General features: G+C 26.5%; 1 protein-coding gene across 1 annotated transcript; it reads right to left on the bottom strand.

Annotated features, from left to right (window-relative positions):
• Positions 1–1,979: 1,979 nt before the first annotated feature.
• Positions 1,980–20,515, bottom strand: LOC135929162 (TBC1 domain family member 13-like). The gene is made up of 14 exons (XM_065465685.1): positions 20,447–20,515; positions 20,329–20,402; positions 20,243–20,283; positions 20,139–20,200; positions 20,024–20,096; positions 19,898–19,980; positions 15,353–15,503; positions 14,537–14,752; positions 14,242–14,308; positions 13,427–13,528; positions 10,737–10,880; positions 3,844–3,925; positions 3,537–3,594; positions 1,980–2,252 (listed from the first exon to the last, which is right to left on the bottom strand). Exons 1-14 carry the CDS (start codon positions 20,452–20,454, stop codon positions 2,118–2,120), a joined length of 1,296 nt encoding a protein of 431 aa, XP_065321757.1. The 5' UTR covers positions 20,455–20,515; the 3' UTR covers positions 1,980–2,117.
• Positions 20,516–23,713: the final 3,198 nt, after the last annotated feature.

The following is a 23,713-nucleotide window of genomic DNA, read 5'->3' as shown; positions in this document are numbered from 1 at the left end:
TTTTATGAAAAATAAATTATCGTTTATTTTTTTTAATAAAATATTTAAATATAAATATTTTGCTTTGCTATTCAAATCAAATTTATTATGATATACGAATGATAAATATATACATAATAGTTTCAAGAAGATAGAGTCAAAGAGAAGCGACGAAAATAAAAAGTGTAAACAAACTATAAGTCATTCTTAGTTTGGATTACCGGAGGCCAGGCTGGATTTAATCAGTTAGGGATGTTTAAAAACTCAATTTAGAAGGGCTCAAATTTCTTTTTAAAATAAATCAAAATGAAGGCCAAAAAGCTAGAGAAATAATGCATTTCAATGACGGCCTTTTAAGACAGTTTGGATCGCTTTCTTTTTGAAAAATCTCTACAAATACCTAGCCTAATTTATCAAATCGCGGTCCATATTTACCTATGTCTTCATTTTTAATAAAAGTCCAGACATTTTCTATTAGATATAAATTGGGGTTTAATGTTGGTCATTCCATAAAGGCCACCCGTTGTCCAATAAAAAAATATATGGTCGATTTTGAGAACCGATTAAATTTTAAAAGATATTATAAATAATGTAAAACCATCTATTGCAAATACTAACATTATGATTCTTTTTTGAGCAATGAAATTGGAATGAATACCTATTTCCCATCAATAGACTTTTCAAATATTCAAATTATGGGTTGCAGCATTTTCCTATATTTCTTTCACTGAAACTGTCAGATTTAGTATTTCTAAGATCATACATAATATCATCAATAGTACCATGACTACATCAATATTTCAGTAAATTTTTGTAATCGGATTCTACATTTACGAAATGAGTCTTTTTTATCCTAAGGAGTTGGACAATCGTTAATTATCTAATCAACGCGTAACTTTAAAAAATTTATTAAAAAACCAAGGACAATAATATTAAATATAAAAACAGAAGCTAAAAAACCTTTCACTTATCTGAAAAATTAGTAAATGTAAGTTAATGGCAATCATTTTGATTTACTACGGTCGATGGGTGTATCATTTTGATTTGTATTCTATTAACTAAAATTTAAATATATTTGATACCCTGTAAGCCTTTATAAAATTTATATATTAAAATCACATTATCCTCTCCATATAAAATATAATTTTGAAATTAAATGAATATGAATAAAAAAAATGATTTAGATAAAAAGAATATATAAAGGCTATAGTTCAGGGTAGTGTTTTTAAACTGCTCGATTTGAATTTCTACAAACAGCAAACTCAATGTTTTATCCAGAGGCTGAAGATTTTGCTAATAGATGGCACAAAGGTCTAGACATCTATTAGCGAAATCTCGAGACAGGCAATATCTTTCTGGCTAAAATATGAGTTAGCCATATTTAAAATCGGCTCAAAACGAAGCGTTTAATAACACCGGTTCAGGGGCAAAATTTTAGATTATGGTTCCATTATAGTTTTAAAAAATATTAGAAAGTTTATTTAGGTAATGAAAGTTTCCGTCAAATTGTCATATAATAAGCATTAGTAGAATAAATTTGTTTAAAATATAAAAAAATAGATCTTAGCAAAAAAACAGAATTTCCAAAAATATCATATTAAATTAAATGAAAAACTGGTTTATTTCTATTTAGGAAATCTGGCAAAAAGGTTTTAATATAGTTCAATTAATTATAAAAGTTAACATTTTTGTCTTAAAATTAATTTTTACAACAAAAAAATGACTATTTTTAAGTGCCCATCAATATTTTTAAGGCTAGCGTTCCCATTTTGACAATATTAACTGACCACATTCTACAAAATTTTTTAACATCCAAAATTAGCAATTACTTGGGGGGAGGGGTTTTCAATTTTAAATTAGACTTTGCCTTTCCTCTTTGACGCCAAGTGACTTAACTCGTATAAATCACCAGTTAGTAAAAGAGAGAATATTTTTTTTATTAAAATTAATAAATAAATATTCAGGTTCTTCGGGAAATATAAAAAATGATAATTCAATGTAATATATAAATAAATTAATATAATATATAAATAAATTAATATAATATATATTATATATACAAAAATAATCACGAAATATTAAAATTATAATCATAAGGAAAATAATAATGATTTTTTTGTATATTTTTTAAAAAATATTTATATAAATGGATTTTGGTCAGGAAGACTCTCTCGTTTCGAGTCCTTGTATGAGCTACCATTTATTTCAAGGACTTGCTGTTCGATTTCTAAGGACTTTGATATAATTTTTAAGATGTCGATGTTCGGATAATTCTATTTAAAATGACGGCATAATATAACTTCTTTTTAAAGCTTTAAAACTATAAGAAAACAATTTTTACAGTCTTGTAAAAATTATCACTAAATTAAAGAAATTATTTAACATTTACATTTAACTATAGAGGTTGGTGCATCAAGCTGACTTCCTATTGGATAAATATAGTGTATTTAAGTCAATTTAAGATTTAAAGATCTTTAAGCGTGCTAAAGCTCAAATATGATAAAATATAATTTAGATGTTATGAGCACATTTTTGTCCCCATTCACCTACCCCAAATACGTTTGAATTAATTAACAATGTTTTTAACTGAAATTGATATTATTTTTTATTTTTAAATGAATAAAGTTTTAAAATTAAAAGTAGCAGTATAAATTTAAAATTATGAGCTATATTTAATAATTAAAAGGATATTATTAAAGGGTCATCCTTTTTTTACAAAAGTTTAAGTGACAAATCAATATGATTACAACGAAAAAATCTGCTTTAAAATTGAAAAAAATGAACTTTTATTTATATCTATTTATATTGCCTCACTTATTGAGTAATTTTCAAAACTAAAAATGATAACAATGCAATTGTTTTATGATGATAAACTTTTTTTACACATTATAAGTATGACAATAATTTAAATAATATTGATTTATTTAAAATTAAATTTTAAATACTTCTTTATAAAAAATGTTGTATGCATGACATGACACTCGTCGTGATATAATAAAATAACTTTAAAATATTTATTAATCCTCCTATTTTATTTTTCTATAGATTTAAAAATAAAGTAAATTGTAATGGATATTTAATTTAAAAAGGACAGTTAATAAATTAAAGGAAATAAAGATTCAATTTTTATTATTTAAGATTTTCTTGCAAAACATGGATTAATGTTTCTTTCAGTTATTTTCATAGAATGACATTGACAATTATATATTTCTTTAAAAGTCACAACGGATACTTGTTTACAAGAACTCCCCCTTCCCCCACCTAAATCAGTGACAATTTATCTCCTACCAAATGTAATTAACAAAAAAAGAGAGATTCAAATCAAAATCAACAAAAAAAGGAAATCCAAAACAAAACTACCCCCTAGTGGCAATCTTGCGTTAAAACCCCCCGCCTCCGTCATGGCAGAAGTACCTGCTCATATGATATTTATGGTACAATTGAATATTGATCCATTCCATTTATAATTTGATTTTTGGGAGGGGGGGGGGGTAGAAAATATTATATATAATAGTGTATACATATTTATCAAAAATCATTTATATATTTACTCTTACTTGTAATAATTTCAAATTATGAGCGAAATCTTCTTTTAATAGCTGATTCCGAATTAGCCTAATAGTAATATATAATAAATGCTGTGAATAGAAATATATGATATTTATTCATTTTAGGGTATAATCTGGTGCCTAAAAAATAAAATTACAAATCTGGGTTGGGTCGACTTTTTAAAACCGACAATGTTAAAAACTCCGGATGGGCCAAACGGTTCCAGGATTAAAAATGGGAATAGATCTCTGATTTAAAATAAGTTAATTTTTTTTTAATTTTAAGAGAAAAAAAATAATAAAAATTCATATTTACGTTAGCATAGCTATAGAAACGTAAAGGCAGAATGTCTTTTTGTCCGTTGTGGAAAAGATTGAATCCCAAAGTCTGATGACATCTAACACCGAGCATAATAATATGATATTATAAGGATAAAAGTTTAAAAAGAGGGAAAAAAAATAATGAAATAATTTGGTACAAAATTAAATTAAATATATTAGGGATGTTTTGCTCGAAATTTTTTTTGGTTGGGTTAAATAAAATGTAGGCGTACCTCATTTGTTTTTATATCTAGTTACGCCTTATAAGAATACTGTTGTAGCATATAATTTCAAAAGGTCATAAAAAAAAATTCAAGCCTTAAAGTTGTTTTTCAAATATTTCTTATAAAAGAAAACTTATATAAAGTTATGGTATTAATATTATTTTTACAAGGCTTATCAAATATATAATTTAAAAATTTATACTTATATAATTTGCGAATAAAGATCCTATTATAATTTATTGAAGTAATACAATACCATTCGCATAACCAATAGGGAGGAGAGGGAAATTCTTTCTATCATGTTTGTCAGTTTTCGTAAATATCATTTTAAGCTAATAAAAAAAAATTCTCCAAACACTTTCCCTCCCCCGCACCCATCTCTTCCAAAAATGGATATAATATATCATTTATAAAACCCCATTTTTTGAAGAAAAATAAAATAAAGTACAAGTTAAATAATTTTTAAAAGAGCCACCGAAAAGCCTTCTTTCCCCTTAAATAAATCCTGGATAAGCCTATGTTGAATACTTAGATTAAAAAGGTAAGAAGGGATACTTTATCGCTAGCATGAAAGAAGAATATTATTTTTTATATATTTTATTTTTATTTATTCTTGTTATAAAATTTTTTATTCCATCTTGAAATACTTTTTATGCGTGAAAATTACAAAAGATTTACGTATCTAAAATATTTTGGCATTTCTAGGTAAAATTTGATCAAAATCTCTCTTCTTCAAAAAAATATGGATTTCTGCTCATAAATTTGATAATATTTCTCAAACTCCGTCTCTCAACAAACTGTAAGTAGTGCTAATTTTCTGGAAAAGAATAGTCATGCTGCCCCTAAATGCCGAAAAAAATCAAACAATTTAGCCGCCACCTATTGAGATATCTGAGTCCCGCTCTAGTTATATAATATATTTGAAGAAATCTTTTTATTGAAAAAAAAATTGCGTATCTTTCTCCCTAGAATCTAAATATATTCTTAAAAAAATAAGGAATACTTATTTTCAAATTCATTTGGACATTAACGAAACAAATATTATAAAAATTGAATTTCCGTAGCAATAACCCTGTATTCACAGTTGGCGAATTCGCAGCGAAGTATATTTTTAACTTTTAAATCGGGGAACGCAAATTCGCGCTCTATGAATGCAGGGTAAAAAATCTTGAGATTTGGCGTGCGTGGAAAGAATTTGATTCATTTATAATCAATTTTATACATACATACATACAAAAAAATAATAAAATATTTTCCAAAGTAATTAATATTCTTCAAACTTATTTTTTTTACGATATTGGCTTACCCATTTTATAAATAAGTTTTCGTTTAACAATATTTCCATTGATGAATCGATTGAAGAAGTGAATAAATAGAACAATCAAAATCAATTACTAAAAAAAATAATTATAATAATTAATAAACGTAATCCAGACATTTTAATACATAATACATTTTTATAATATTTATTATTTGTAAGTTGGATTGAATTTATTTTTTCCAAAATATTAACTTTTTTTTAAAAAAAAATAGGAAATAAATATTATTGTTACGGAACACCATGTCGGTAAATAGTCACATAATAAATTGATACTTAAAATTATTTAAAATAAAAGGAATTTATAAAGTACAATATCTGATGTAAGGATAGTGGGGATGGTATATATTAAATATAGTGGAAGGCCTGGATTTGGCTAAAATTTTGTTTTAAAAGTATATGGCTAATTCACAATTTTTCAAATACGTTTTAATATATATTATTTATTCCATATTCTTGATTTCTATAAAACTCATGGATAGGGTTAGCTTTAAAAAAAATGGTAAATACATATGGGGTTCAAAATATCTTTTCATAATGTGACTATTTACTGACACCATGCATTCCGTAACAATAGACAAAAATTGATAACAAGTAAAATCTAGCATTCAATTTCAGTAAAATAAAAATTATTGTTCAAATTCAAAAATTCCTTTTCAAATTTAATTGCATTAAAGAATTTTTCGGTATAAAGCAAAAAAAGTATAAAATATATTCTTAAGATGTCGCCCGTCCTTCACACTATTTTTTAATAAAAATCGAAAATTATTTGGTAAATATTACAAAAGTCAAATTCCTTTTTGTTTAAGAGAAAAAAATCCATTAGTATGATAAAATAATTTAATTTCAATATAACACGCTCAATTAAACATTTTTAAAAAAATACAATTTTTTCATTATTATAATTACGAATATATACATATAACAAGTTATAAATAATTGATTATATTATATTATATAACTTTATTATTTATAAGTGGTCCGTCGGATCTCAGATATGTTGAATAAAATATTTTTAAAAAGATTGAATTATTTTTATTATGGTGTGTACGTTTAAAAAAGTAAATAGAAAAACACTTAGGTCTCGAAACGAAGGATAAGCAAAATTGATTCTTCTTGACATTTAAAATTTAACTAATAAATATATCTTCCTTTTTATCTAAATTATGCTGGCATCCACCCAAGAGAAATTCATTTCGTGTATTCTTCTTATATCTTACCTATTCAATTCTGACGAGCGTCATCCAGGGCTGTAATCGAAAGGCCCATGAAAAGAAAATAACGCGCCATTTCTAAAAAATTTTTAAAATAAGTGGTTTGGCATAATTATATCTTAGCATATTACTGTTTTTGCACGTCTTAGGTGGAACAAGAGCATCAGTGGCTATCAAGAGTTTTAATTCCTTTTCCTACCCACAATACTATCTTTAAACACAAGAGGACGTCTCCACCTCCAGGTTTCTCATTTAAGAATTTAGATTTGCATCATACCTGCCTATTATCAAATTAAGAATGGGCTAGATTTGATAACAATTTTTCAAATCGTTAAAAAAGTCTTGTGATAAATAAGATGCATAATCTCTATCTATAGAAGATATAACATGTTAAAACCCCATCCCATCTATTTAAATTATATTACATGCCAACATAGATTTTTGGCTAGAAATACAATTGTTTTTATATAATAAATCTAAAAACAATTTTTTTTTTTTTTTTTTTTTTAAAAAAAATCAGTTTGTTCCATCATAATTTTATTTTAAAAAATTTCACTCATTCATTATTTTTTTTTATGTACACATAATGTTCAATCAGCTTTTTTTAAACAACATATAAAAAAGTAAACCTTTTTTAAATACGAGAAATTGTAAACAAAAAATATAACTGTTTCATGCAACTAATTGTTCGGCAAAAGTCTGTCCGGACACCGTCATAGTCCGTCATTCAAAATAAGTCCTATTATAATGCGTCTGAAGGACGCGTTCAACCCAAGGAACAATTTTAAGTTTAGAATTATATATACCTTAATAAACGACTATGGTAAAATAAACGATCAGTTATTCGTCAGTATATTTTATTTTATTTCCTTTGTCTATCAATATGAAAGGATAGGACGCGTTTTAAAAGATCCCAACTAGTTTTGGGATCAACATGACGAAAAGAATTTATAAAAAAAATTCAATGGAAATTGAAAATAATGATATTATCATTGATTGATGTATTCGATAATAAAGTTTGGAAAACTAGAAGAAAATGTTAAATTGACTATAGAAGGTCAAAAAAAACCTTTATAGAGTAATTGGTAAAAAAAATTTTTTATATATAACTGCCATTTTTTTCATTTAAAATAATTTTATATGTTAAAATTATTAATTTGTCTATTCTTCGATAGGTAATTTTAATTACCATATATAAGAAAGAGTAAACATATAATGTTTATTATTTGAATATAAATATATGCCTTAAAACGCATCCGGTCTTACTTCCTGAGAAATCAGTCCTTAAAAGATTCGTTTTTTCAAAAAGCGTCCTTCAGAAACCGGACCAGGATAGATCGTTCAAAAACACGACATACTAGTATTTAGGATATTTAAGCAAGATTATCTCTATTATATAAAACAATATTCATAATTATTTTAGATTTTTTTTAGAGAAAAGGGATAATTGATTAATTTATGAGTTTTTTATAAAAAATTTTTGATACTCCATTGTTTTGCTTTCAGGCTGAAATTGTTAATAAAATTTAGTTAATTAAGACTAAGATAGGGAGCAAACAAACAGTGTCCTAAGATTTTTTGTATCATAAAATATTTTTAGAAAAATTTCACTTTCTATGGACCGACTGATGGTAACATAATCAATAAAATGTAGAACCCGTGGCCCAAAAATATTAATATTACATTTCCTTCCAATTCATATTTTTTTTTTGTGCCTGATTGAATATGACAATAAATTTAATTTTAAAAAAAAATGAAAGAAACTTTTAAAGAGGGAAATATTTTACTATCCATTTTCTTATAATATTTTGTAATAAATAGAAAAATATCTTTAAATCTTCAAAATTATTGCTGAAAATTTAAATTTCACGCATAACATTTAGAGAATAAAATAATTATTTTAAGATTTCTTTCCTTATAAGCCTCTTTTTTAAAAAAAAAATGTTCGTGAGCCACTACTGTCGGGGCTGAAATCTAGGAAATTACCAATGAGCTGCAATGAGGCAAGTCTGATCTATAAAATTTCCATAGACGGGCTTCTAAAATTTCGATTTTGCAGGTCTCCAATATATAATATAATCATATACTTTTTTACTACGCTCTTTTATATTGCGACTTAGTGAGCATAAAATTTTAATGTCAACTATCAATTGTAATGAAAATTTATAGAACAGATACTTTCATTTTTCTTGCATTATGTTTTAATTTAGGGATTGGATTGTGTTGTTTTTTTTAATAAAAGGAATTTATACAAAGCACATTATATGTTATTACTTAGATAAAAATTGTTATTTAAATTCACTCTCAGGCATGGTCCAACATTGATCATATAACTGTTTTTTTCTTCTTATCCTATAAGGAATTTTATTCAAAAATGTATAAATTTCTCCCTTGATACTATTAGGACTAACGTAATTTAATTTCAAATATAATGTTGACTTTATTCATTTCCATTTCTAAGAATAGGCTAGCTCATTCTAAAATATTATATCTTTTTAATGATCATTGACTAATTTTACATTGATTATTTTATCCTTAACCTATCAAGAAAAATCTTGTGCAATCATTTTAGGAGAGAAAAGAACTTTTGAAAAATTTGGAAGGTTCCTGGAACAGTTTTGGAAAATAATATGGAAATTTTATAGTAAATAATTATATATATTATTTATAATAGTTCATTCATAAATGCCCGTTTTTCCTTTTTTAATTCCAGTTTGCTTCACATAACATTATTAAGCATTATTTAGCATATGCGATTTAAGATTATAAAAACTTTTTTTAAAAAATCAAATTTAAAACAATTTCAACGGGCTTGTTAAGATTAATTTCGTATAATAAAGGTTTTTATTTTGTTACAAAGTTAGTGTTTAGGAGGTCGTGATCTGCATCGGGTCTAATTTTTCAAGCCCGGCCCAGCCCGAAATTTTTTTTAAAAAAGTTTTGCCGGCCCGGCCAGAACCCGAAATTTTTAAAAAAAATTTACCCACCCGGCCCGGCCCGAATTTATTTAAATATATAAATCTCAAAATAAAAGACATATGTTATATGTCGTTTAATTTCAATAAGTAAAATCAAATATTTTTATTTTACATAAAAAATCCAATATAAAATTGATAAATTTAGATATATTTTTAAAAAAATCCAAGGTCCGACCCGACCCGGCCCGAATTTTTTTTAAAAATATTAGACCCGGCCCGAACTCGATTAGTTTAAATAGAATTAGGCCCGAGCACGGGCCTAACTTTGCAGATCTCTATTAGGAGAGGTTTGATCGACAATTAGATATTCTTATTATAATCATGGCACAAATATAAATTATAATATTTCAGAGATGTCTTAATAAATATTTAGATGTAATAATTAAATCTGTATTATAAAGATTGATGAATAAAAATTGTATATTTAATAAAAATTTTAGGAACATGTTTCGGAACGTTGCAAAACGTAGAACGAACCTATTTTTTGAGCGGTATGGAATGCACAAATGCTTACCGGAAATAAAACTTCAATATTCATAAACATTGTGGCCATTCATAGAAGTATAAATACGAATATTCTAAAGTTAAATTAATATAGGAAGCATAAAAAATTTTTTTTTTAATTTATTACGAAAACATATTATCACATTTGCCAATATTTATAAAATTATCAACCGGATTTAACCGTTTTCGAAAAATAAGATAGTTGTAAAGTTCCAATTTAATAATCTACCTAAAAACAAAGCTTACTGAAGTTAAACCCTCTTGCCTCGGGCAGGATACTTTATGTAAAAGTGTATCTAGATAAGGACCACATTTTTGAACTAGATACTTTATTAACTCAGGGAAATAGCAGCGCGGTCCGTGCCACACTTTTTATAGCAACCTGTTTTTATGTTATTAAAGTACCATTTTAAATTTTTTGCTTATTTATTTTTCTTGAATTATGTTAAAGGCAAAATAAATAGCATTATTTAAACTAAACTTAATAGGAAATAAATAAAAATACACCTCAATCAACAGGCTAACAAAAAAAACAAAGGCCGCCAAAAATATTTGGATGGTCATACTATTAGACAGTTTTACTAATTTTTTACTAATTTGTTTTATTAGACATATTTTATTTTAAAATTTGTACAAAAAAAATTTATTACCGGGTAGCCTAAATTCTTGAGAAAATAAAAGCATCAACCACCTGTAACAAAAGTAATGAAGTTTCAAGTCTTGCCTTTCAAAATGGGCGTGGATATCTGGATCAATTTGAAGCAGTATATCTTTAAGCCGCTTCATTTGTGCACCTATTGAATCATTGATTTAATTGTTTGTATAAAATTTGGGAAAAAATGAAAAACTGGGAATATTTATGTTGAGAATTTTTATTATTAGTTATATACTAAGCAATTTATACTCTTCCCCGTAAAAATAATGTCTTTCATTTTGTAACATTAATTTTTATGATTTACATCTGAATGATTTGGAAATATATGAGGAGAAAACGTAATTATTCAGAGATTAATATAATTATTAACGGCTTGCGTAAGGATGAGTACGTAATAAATGTTATAGAGAGAAAATAACCTGGGTAACCGTTTTGGCAAAATTAACACACATTTGTATTTGTAGTATAACTTTTTCCTGACTAGTAGTGAGGCCCAGAAGAGGGGGTGGGGTATAAACGTGGTTGGTTAGTAAAAATAAAGTTAGGATTACATTATATGCAGTGCTGTAGTCCTAAAATTTGCGGCGGGGGCACACTAATACTCTAAAGAAATAGGAAGTGGCACGCTAAAACATGCAAAAAATAGAGACGAATTTTAATTTAAGCAAGAATTTGAGGCGAAATTATTTTTTATTAGTTTATATCGAAGCATTTCATAAATAATACATTAAATTGATATATTACATAAAAAATGACGCAATTTTTAAGAATACACTGATCATAATTATAAAATAACTATAAGTATCGAATTTAAAAAAAAAATACTGAAAAAAAACTACAATATTCACCCTAGCATATTTTTTTCAATATTTTTAATAATATTAACCGAACGTTTCCTTAATTGATTATCGTTTGCAGACCTGTGACTTGTCAGTCACTTTTTAATATATGGGAAAGAAAAACTGGAAATATGTTTTATTATAAGCCTTGCACGCAAATCCGCCAAAATGAAATAAAGTTGTTTAATTGTCTCTTCCGCATACCAAATGCGAGGATCTGCTAGCCAGTTATCTTTTTTAAATATTACATATCGATAAGATAGCTAAAAGATAAAATCGTATAATTTAATATAGTATTTTTAATAACTAGAATAACAGAATTAGCTCATTACCTATTTTGCATATAATCCATTAAAACAGTAAGCATGTCAAGTAACCTTCCTATCTTCACAATAATTGAATGCCGAATATAGAAACTTTATCCAAACCCTTTTGATTTTTGTTAAATTGGCTATATAAATTATATATCGTGTCAATAAAGACTTTAACGTGATTAGCACTTTTATTTCATCGGTTACTGCTTAAACGGTTATATAAATAAAGCAAGGGTATAATCGTCTAATATAGTGCGTCAGGAGGAGTAATACATCAGATTCCTTCCCCATCATGAGATAGGAGGCATCACTAACAGAAGAAATCGAAAATTTTGCAAAATATTTTCAGAAAACCCCGACAGATTTAAGAAGATCAATTAAGGTGTGAGCTATCCCCTTTGCATCTTTTGATTCCAGTTCAATTAAGTCTAATATAAAAATAGGATCTTCATTTGAAGACCCCAATGCCTATTTTACGTAAATATAAAAGCCCGGTTGATTTGACAATGTAGTAGATTCACTTACCAGGATAGCGATTTTAATTTGTAAATTGATAATATTTACAATTTTAATCAAAGAAGATCAAGAATGCAAAATATGTTCTATATTTAAGCCGTTGTGCTCTTGTAAATCTACGAATCAAAATATACAAATTTCGTCTCTACTCAAGCATGTAACAGGCTAGTCAAAACTGATAAAATGACATTCCCTTATTTATTTCCATTGGGTACTCTGTTTTTAAGCACTATTTTTAGATTCAAAAATGTACGATTAAATTATATATACTTTTTTGTTTATTTCATTATAAAAAAATTAATAATTCGCTAAAATACCATATAACATTATAAAAAAATGTGTTTTATAAAAAAAAATGGAGGAAGCATGCTAAAGAAAAAATTAATTGGCGAAGACACGCCCCTCTCCGACTGAAGCCCTGATCGTATGCGATTTAAGAGAGGAAAACAAGCACGACCTATTTTCGTATTATAATTTTGTTTTAAAGAACAAATTGTTTATTTATTCTTCATATTTTTTGTTTATTACGGTTTTCATAATATAGTAATTGGAATATTAGTTTATAATTAAAGTGATTGTTTTTTTAGTGTATATTAATAAAAGTATTTGGGGGTTTCCTTAAATAGTACATAAATCTATGATTTAACATGCCTTTAAATAGATCAGAAGGTGAATCTGAGGAGTCACCTTCTGATGCAACTCAAACATCAGTTCTTATATATTCTCAAAAAACTATATCGATGGTAAGGAAGTAAATACTTATATTTCAACTAAGTTTTTATTAAAAAAACAAGAATTTAAACATAAAGCATCTTCCCTATCTCATCATAAATAATATCATCAAATATCATCTTCGAAAATATATTTGAAAAAAATATTTCCAGTTTTTCGCTTTTTAAGTATTTCGCGTTTTGCGATAGAGGAAACCATCAGAATTAACCTAAATAAACTGTAGTACTTGTTAAATATGACGAACAATTTTAATAGAATTAGACTATATCATAAAAAATGCGAACCTATTCCATGATCTTTGTCGATATCCATGTGAGGTATAAAGTTATCCCTGACCTCAGACATCAAATTGGTAAAACAAAAAAAGGAATCGTGCTCGGCATAAACTTATTATTTTTTTTGTTATTAAAAAATAAATAAGGGTGGAACACAAAAAAATATAATTTCGAAATTGGGAATAGTAAGCTCCTAATGTTGTTTTTTTCTTTCTTGAGCGCATTTTAAAAAAATATATTTTCTAAAGAGTGGAGAACCTTTTCGTACAGAAGTTCGGTTAACACTTCTAGGAAGAAAAAAAATTATAATGGGTTTAGGTTGTTAATTGTATCGAGTTCTAACGTTGTTAAACGGTTCGATTTGAGCCGATTTTTTAAGAAGGGTACAAAGAACTGCCAGCCTCTTATTTTTGATCTTGAGACAAACCAATTATGTATGGGTGCCAAGCTCAATATTTTATCCAGAAAAATATTACGCAAGCCAGAAGATTTCGCTTCATATATGGCACAAAAGTTATATTAACAGTTAAAATATTGAGTTATCCATTTTTAAAAATCGGCTCAAATCGAGCTAATTTAACAAAACTATCAGATAGAGATAAATATTCGATGATAGTAGAGGATGATGAGAAAGCAGAACAATGCTTGTGATTTTCAGAAAGCCTATCAAACTGGGATAAAAAAGATGGGAAATAATTAAGAATCCTGCCTGAGCAATTCTCAAAAAAAATTCCATTTTTTTATCTTTATTTAGAGATCAAAAATATTTGAAGATTTTTTTTATATTGTAGAGCATTTCTCATAAACAAAATTCATGAGTTTACTTTTTTCGGATTCGTCATTGAAATTGGCCATGACGTAATAAATTGGCCCCAAAATCTCATTCATTCCCTGTTAAAAAATGTTTTATAAAAAAAATTTTATCGAAAAATTTCAGATATATTTTGATTGAATAATATTAAAAAAAGATATGAAAACACTTGAATAGTATTGTTAAATCACCTAAGTTTGACCAGCTCCAAAATGGCAGCTTCCGTTGTTTTTGAATAGAAACAAACATCATGAGAGCGCAAAATATATATATATATATAAGATAATTTTGAAATAATTTCCCCAAACCTGAATATAACTTTGGCCCGGATTTAATTTGGCGTAAACGAACAATATTCTTTGACAAACTTCCCAGTGATATTCCTTGAAATTTAAATGCGAGAGTTGTTTGGAAGAATGGTTGTTAGATACTTTATCATGAGGTTGGCATTTGATTGTATCCTCGTTTTCATTGGTAGAATTATTATTCGAAAAATCGTGGTGTCTGCTGTTAGGTAAGCTTAACTTTGAATTATACAAGAAATTATGTAATTATTTATAACTAAGTTTTTACAGGGAAGATATAGATTGGATGGGCCAAGATCCAGCCATTGGACCGCTTTCAGATTAATAGGAGGGAATCGTTGACTTCATGATATACTAATATTCGCATAAAATTCAAAACCACAATCGAAATCAAATATTAAAAATTGATATTGAATATTCCAAATTTACATAATTATCGGTTAAGAAAAATTACAGAATATTTTTATAAAACTTAAGATCACCTAATTAATCGTTTAAACCCCCCGTATAAATAATCATGCCAACTAACCTTTTTATTAACATATAATAAATTTTATAAGACCTACTTATTTTTATAGTATCTCTAGTAATTGTAATTGTCTTTTGGCAAAATTATCCGTTTTTAATAAAATCAAATAGATTCAAGGTTTTTACCAACTCCTCATTTTTGAATTCGATAAGAATAAGAAAAGTAAATTATGATGGGCAAGACTGATCATTCAAAAAATATCAAAAGTTTACTACCTACGTTAAAGCGATCATTGTCAGGAGTTTCATTGTGTGTAGAATAAAAAAAAATTTAAAAAAAGGTAGGTATACATTGATGATTCCAGATTTTTCTTTCGTCAAACTTTCGTTCCTGAGTAGAGACATGTGAACCCTTTGTGTTAATGATTTGCCTTCAATTAGCGTTTCTGAATTGGGATACTTTGTGAGCCTCTGAAAAAACTGCATGTGCGGACAGAGACGTCTGAAAATAAGGTTTTGGTTAAATATATTCATTGGACCAATAATTTTCCTCAACAATAGATTTTTCTATAGCTACAGGCTAAATTTTATCGTCAGGTTTTCCTGATCAAATTATTATAATCTAGGTTGGTTTTTCCTTTTTTGCAAGTTAAGAGTTGTCGTTTTTTTTAAAATTATTTTTACCCAGGTTCTAAGTATAAACTCATTATAGCAAACTTGAGCACAATGAAAATTGGCTTGACTTAAATTTCCAAGTCCAGCCAAAATTCCATCTATATTATAATATTAAAAATTTGGATATAGTAAACATTATATACATTTGTGTATTACTTTTTGTGACCTGAATATAGACCAAGAACTAATGTGAGCTAGGTTTAGTCTATATGATCTAACAAAGTTTAATTTACTTTATCAGAAAAGTACAAGAAATGTAATTTTTTGTTGATACAAGGCCCACAAATTTAACCTCTTAAAGGATTATATAAGAACCTAATGACTATCAGAGATCTGCAGACCCAACCTAATTTTTTTTATTTAAAATATACTTAAGTTGGGCCTAAAAAAATTTTTTAAATACCTGGACTAGGCAAATATTTTATGGCCTAATATTTTAAATTGCCATTAATTTTGTTAAATGGCTCAATTTTTAAAATATCAAATATTTTAGTCAAAAATATTTTTATAGATATATAAACCTTTGGGCCATCTAGGAATAAAATCTTCAGGCTTGCGTAATTATTTTTTTTTAAATATGGGTTAGCCGTTTTAAAAAATTGAGCCCTTTAACAACATTACTATTATTATCTATAAAGCAACAAATATACACTCAATATTTAAAATATAATACACTTTTCAAGGGAAAATTTTTATTAGATAATCACTCTTTTTCTCTTTCTCAAATTCAGCTAATTATGCATGCTGCCATGGACAGTGACCCCTACAACGGGGGGGGGGGGGGGTCCGAAGCAACTGCTTCAGTAAATTTGAGTGGGGGTACTTTTTATTTTTTTTAAATTTTGAGTGGGGGGTACTTTTTTTAAAAAAAATTTTATTTTAATACCTGAAAATTTTTTTTTATTGTTTTGCTACATCCATCCATAACCAATTGATTTCTGGTTTATATATGTAATAATAAGACCCCACCCCCCGACTTATTTATTAATTTAATATGTATTGACGGAAATTTTAGATCGATGTTTAGTAAATTAGGTTGTTATCCGAGATTTCTTGTCATAAATTATTTTTTCAATTTCAAAATATGCCAAAAAATATTAACCAAAAATAATAAAATGTTGTTAGAAAAAAATAAAATATCTGACTCTTTTAATGATCATGAAATTTAATAGCGATATTATTGTGCATGAACACAGACACATATGATGGCCGATTATGGAAAGCTTTCACACACAACAAAAATTCTATATTACAATTTATAATACCCCAGAAAGAATGTGTGGATAATAACCGTTCTATCGTAAGAATATTAATAAGATGTCTAGGTTATTTAATATCTCGTAACCAAGCCTTCTGGGGAACAGGCTACAAGAAGGCAATATGACGGGCCTTATTAAACTCATTGCAGATTCTGAACCTGTACTGGGAGAAATACAATAAGGGATTAAAAACGAAATCATATGCAAATCTATTAACATATAATAACATAAATATTCTCATTAAACCATGAAAAATATGGTTATAAAAAAATTCAAAATGAGATTGAATTTAACAGGTGCTTTTCAATCATAGTTGATGGCACATATGATGTTTCGAAATCAGAAGCAATAGCTTTGACTAAGATGTGTTGAAAATAGTGAGATGCCGAAGCCTGTTGAAAGACTGATTGACATATATTGTACGGGAAATACCACAGGTCTCAATATTAAGGATAATATAATGTCCAAACTTGGCTCGATGAATTTACCCCTTGAATTCCTAATTGGGCAAAGTTATGATGGCGCCTCAAACATGAGTGGAAGAATCAATTGTTCAGGCCTTGATTAGAGCAGAGGCACCAAAGGCAGCTTTTATTTGGTGTTATTGTCATTGATTAAATTTAATCATTGTTCAATTATGCCAATCAATTAAAGAACTTCAAATGTTCTAGGAATACTAGATGAGATTTATATCTATTTTAATGGTGTAAAAAGATATGAGGTACTCAAAATATTTCAGTGTAATGATCTGAAAAAATCGCAACGATTTCTACGCATCAATAATACCACTCGGTAATAGTACCTTATTTATTTATATTTAAAATGTTTTTTTATTTAGAAGCTGATCGTCATATAAAGCTATTGTAAATTTTTTTCTACTTTATGATGCCTTGAGGGCAGCTTTAACAAATTTAAAGGATTCTGAAGATCCTGCCACTTCCATTATGGATAGTGCTATAGTCTTTAGAATATAAAAATTTGATTTTATCTTATCACTTAGTGTTTTGGATAAAATATTGTTAATAACAAATTTGGCTTGTACAAAATTGCAAACCATTTCGAAGGATATAGGGTTTGCAATAAATCAAATTCAATTGGCAAAAGATTGCTTGATTAATTTTAAAAGTATAATATAAATTATTGTCTTAGTTATTTTTTAATCTAATAGATAATAACACTGAATTTTTGGATGTTTTTTCAAAGGCACGAGATTTTATGAAGAAGAGAAATCTACCTTTTGATTTTAAAAGTTCTAAACTTCAAACATTACAATCCAAAAAGGAGAGGAGGTATATATACTTTCATCATTAAATATAGAAATTTTTTTTAGCTTTAAAATAGGTGTGTTTTATGCTGCACTCGATTTAATTATTATACAGTTTAACGAAAGATTTAATGATGATTCGATAAAATTTTTACATCAAACATCATTTTTTACGCCAAATAATGTGGCAGAAAAATCAATTATTAAAGAAGATATCGAGGATATCTGTGAATTTTACAATTTAAATTCAAGTCAAATTTTCGAAGAAATGTTGAAGTTTAGAAATATTTATAAGATGGCCAAAATAGGGAATGTAATTATTACTCATAACCTAGAGGTTCAAGAATCTAAAGATTTGTCAGATTCTGATAATTGTAAATTTATTTAATTAAAATATTTTTACCAATACATTATTTAACTTCTTCTGATGATGCTGATAAATCAGGGGCTAACGATTCAGATTGGAAAAACTATTCATTTACTTTACATTGTCGTCTACTTTTAAATTTTTCTGCTTTCCTTAATTTAAGAATTTTATATAAATATTTATTAACCATTCCTACAACCTCATGTACTGCCGAAAGAGTCATGAGTAAAATTAAAATAATTAAAAGACTTTGTAGTACCATGAAAGATTCATTTCTCAATAATTTTACCATATTATCAATAAAAAAAAATTTATTTAAACAATTAAATATTGATGAAATTATAAATTCTTTCGCTTTCTCTTTCCCTAATTTATCTAAATTACTAATTTAAAAATAATATTTATAAAGTATATATTTTTTGCATTTTATTTATATATATTAAAAATTGATGCAAAGAAATTATTTTTGAAATTTATGGGTGTCATAAAATAATTATAATTTTTTCGAGGAAGGGGGGGGGGTACTTTTCAGGGGGGTATTCTGCTTCATTCGCTCAGAAAGTGTAGGGGCCACTGGCCATGGAGAGATGAAAAATTGACTGATGATTATATAAAAGACTATATTAAATTACAAGAGGGACAGGAAATGAGGAATTACAATCGACCTGTCAAATTGAAGTTGTTGTGATTCAAACTCACTCATTTTACGACAAATAGGGAGATAAAATATAAAAAGTCATTAAATATGGATTTCATATTTGTTGAAAAATGATTCATAAAATGCCAAATAGTTATATCTTAATTTTTTTTAAATAGAAATTTTTTTTAAAAAAAATCCAAGCTAGAAATATAAAAAATGGGTTGGGCCAAACAAATCTTTTTTTTAATCTGGGCTGGCTCATGCAAATAGTTACTCTGCAGGACTCTGATTTATATAAAATATAAAACGTTTATTGTATAGTAAATAATTTTTGATCATCAAATTGTTTTTGAAAATTATTAAGATTAACTATTATAAATATTAAACAATTTGTATAATCATTTATATATATTATCTTATAATAAAGCCCTTCACTTCATGTCCCTAACTATGAGGTGTGACTTTCTCTAGAACTTTGATATATCTTTTTAAAATGTGTTTTACATGTTAAAAGTGATTAGTATTTAAAAAATTGTAAAAAGTAGGTGAAGAAGGTAAAGTTATTTTTACATATTATGAAGGTGTCAGAAACAGGCAATTTTTATATATTAACAAATCCCTATATATAGCTTAAAATGTTATATTTTTAATCACAATTACCATAATATTTATTTATAAATTAATTAAAAACCTTACATCCTTATTGATTTGCAATAAAATTTCATTGTCTTTGAAATATGAAGACCAATAACTATTGGGATGTGAATTTAATGGCTACACAAAATAGTTTGGTTAAGATATTGTATAAATATCTTACATGATCTTTATCCTCATTATCTATAAAATTATCATCTATAATAATTGAGTGAAGGAGTGTTTGATAACGGAATCTTGATAATAATTTTTTATTAAATAAATAAAAATTGTATTACCTGTGGTTAATAAGAGATTCATTTCTTTCTGGCACTTTTAATGGCATGTAATCTAATAGTAACTAATTAAAAACTTATATAATAAGTAAATTTCAATGAAATACCTTCCAACAACTAGGCCTTAAATTAAAATCATCTGGGATTCCTATGAACATTATAAATTAAATTATAAATTAATGTTTAAGAAAACCTGAAAAGCATAAACTCTCTAAAATATTTTTATCTATAATATCTTTTGACAATATATCTTTAAATAGTGCCTCTCTAATTAGTAAAGCAAAATTAGATAGAATTTAATAAGAATAAACTTTTCCATCACATTTTTACACGAGATTACTTCACATCTTGATTACAAATTAAGAAAATAAAATGATAACTTATTAATGATTGTCAGATGTCGATCAATAACATATGTTGTGGGATAAAATCTACTTATAATAGAAATTTAAATATTAAACAACGTCCAAATTTTATTAAACTATTTATTAATCCGATACCTTATCTGCTAAATTTTTATAAACTAACTATAATTTCCAAGTACTTGGGTTCCAGGATTAAGTGGCCCAATCAAAATCGAATCGAACCCGGGTTTTAGAATTTTACGAAAATAATAATGATATTAACGAGTTAAATAGCTTTCTGCCCAATATTTTCAATTTGAATATTTGAAGAATTACTACAGATTTTTAAAATTTTATTGTAAGTTTAGATTCAAAATCAAAATACTTGTAAGCAAAGAAACCCTGCATTATTTTATTAATAATAAATACATATTTTCTATAGCTTTTAATCCTTTATATAATAAGTGGGACTATACATACTCTAATCATTTATAAAACGTTATTACTCAAAATTCTTATCATGTTTTATCTAGATCTTTTAGTGGCTTAATATATTTAGGTAAAGTATATTGTATATGCAAAATAATATTTGATTTTGTTCGGTAGTTCATGATTTATACTGATTTTTGTAGCTTGGTGTCTGCACAGATCCCATATCATCCGTGTAACTTTTTCCGTCTGTTTTAGCATTGATATATTTAGCATAAATAAACATTTTCCTTTCACATCATTTTTATTCATTAAAAAAAACTATTAACATTTGAACCTTAGACAAACATTTAACATTATCAATTATTTAAATAATTTTTATATCATATTAAAGAATTATTGAGGTAAATTAATATTAAAAGTAGATTTTAATTTTGTCTTTAATGTAATTTTTGTATTTTGTTTTAGCATTAATTTGAGGAGCAAGAAGGGCAACATTTTCTATTCTCGTAATTCTAACTTAGGCTTATATTGATATAAAATCTTGCAAATTTTTAAATTTTTTAATATTTCTATATTAAAATGAAATAACAATAAAAATGTTAAGATAAATATAGACCATTTATTTTCTTTAATCGTTTTTCATTTTATAATAATGGGTTTAGTTTATTATAATCATTAAAATAAATCTCAATGACATAATAATTATCATATATGATATCAGGCGGCGCGTAACTATTAGGGATGTGGGTAGGGGGTTGGGTTGGGGGGGGGGGAATATTCTCGTCATTGCTAATATGATGTTTTCGTGAATATCTTTTTTAATCAAGACTAGTAGCTTTCAAAGAGGAATGATTTATAAGTAATATATCAATGTGTAGCCCATTTCTTAATCTTTAAAATAAGATATTATTCAAAGATGATATTACAAATTAAAAATTATAATTAATAATTAATAATTATATTAAAATTTTATTTTATTCTCAGTCTCATCTATTTAATGATAATATTTTATATATTATTATATGGATATTAAGCGTGCTAGAAATTAACCCTGCATCTTTTTATATATATAACAATTTACCAAAACATGTTAAATACTTATTTTAATCCTTTCACATTAACCAATTTTGAGTGAAATTTATCCAATAGATAAAAAGTTGAAGGGTGTTACTTGGCAAGTTGGCAAACATATCATCCACTTATCCCATACATAATTTTTATTCCAACAATTACTATATTTTTAGACTAACAAATGCCAGATTAAAAACGCCACCCACTAAAGTTGATATTTTTGATATAATACTATTGATTCAATAGTATTGAAAATCCTTTAGCCCTATTTTTTTAAATACAAAAAAACTCGAATGAATATTTTTGATGAAAAAAATATATATATTAAATTTAATACTGCTGCGTGTTAGTGTTGAACGATTATTTAGTCATAACTTATACTTTTTCTAGACCTGGGGATGACAGTATGGAAATGTTATAATTATTGAGATACAATAAAAAATAAATAAATAATATAATATTTGAAATTTAAGTCACAGTTTTTATTTGTGGAAATAGATGATACGTAAAATTATTTTTAAATTTCAAAATAGCGTGAAAAGTAGCCTTAGCTATTTTTTTAAAGCGATAACGATAGTGCGATACTTTTTTGAAAACGTTAGCTTTAGGGATAGTTCGCTACTTTTAAAATTAGCTTTTAACAACAACAATATGTAGCGACTTTACTGGTCGTACTCGTAATACGCACATACTAATAAAGCACAAACCCCGATTTTAGGATTAGTGCTTCCAATCATTCGGCCACCTTCACAGATATACATATGATAAAGATATTAAATTTTAATAGGAAATATTTTAAACATAAATATCTAATCAGAAATTTAATAAGGTCACTGTTTATATCTCAGGATATTTACTGGAGGTAAACCCTTCAATAGGCTATATCTACCTATCCTAAAAAAAATTTGCAACCGTCGGGCGCGATATTATCATTTTACTAATTACCGTTATTAATTATGGTAGTATCCCCCTAATTCTCAAATAAATAACTTAAAATTTTAATATTCTACTACCAACTATCAAAAAATTTTCAATGTCTATTTTTTCAAGAATCAAATTAAAAACTCTCTCATTTACATTGAATGCATTCTTATAGTATGTTGTTTGGCATGAATATCGGCTTGCTGATAGAATATCCAACCCTTTTAAATTATATTTAAAATATAGCTGAAAATTATAATAAATTTTATCTGATAAATAATGACCATAAATCTCAATAGATTAGGTGGATGTTTGTAGGTCTATAATAAAAGTATTAATTTTTTACAGTAATAATATTTTGCCCTATCTCATCTAAAAATTTAATTGGTAACTACCAAATAAATATATCCGACCCCCAGTTTACCCTCCTTAAATGTCTACCCCCTTCAAAAAAATGTTCCTACCCCCTCCCACATTTCCTGCTTATGTGCACGCTGTTATAGTAAATATGATATTGGAGTAAAGGAGGGGGGGGGGAGGCTTCAATAATAATTGCATACGATTCAGCATTTATGGTTTAATCTAGGAGTTTATAGAAATTCATTGTTTGATGACGAGGAAATGAATGTTCATTTATTCGATTAATCCAATAAGAAAATATTTTTAAAAAATATTTTTAGTATTCTCTTGAGCTAAGATCGCGTTCTACATTTTTTTATGAATTTAAACATCCAAAATTTAAACATTTTATATATATATATTGATTAAGCGTCCATAGACAAAGGAAGTATCGTTTCCTATGAAATTATT

Source organism: Gordionus sp. m RMFG-2023, chromosome 4 (assembly GCF_954871325.1).
Source record: "Gordionus sp. m RMFG-2023 chromosome 4, tfGorSpeb1-WG-v2, whole genome shotgun sequence".
NCBI classification, from domain to species: Eukaryota; Metazoa; Nematomorpha; class Gordioida; order Chordodea; family Parachordodidae; genus Gordionus; species Gordionus sp. m RMFG-2023.
This window is presented reverse-complemented; position numbering and strand designations above follow the sequence as displayed.

Coding starts and splice junctions, on each gene's coding strand:
- LOC135929162 (XM_065465685.1), bottom strand. Junction 19,981..20,023: donor ATAATGAGGATAAAGATCAT/GTAAGATATTTA, acceptor TATTTTGTGTAG/CCATTAAATTCACATCCCAA. Junction 14,753..15,352: donor AAAAATCTGGAATCATCAAT/GTATACCTACCT, acceptor TATAATTCAAAG/TTAAGCTTACCTAACAGCAG.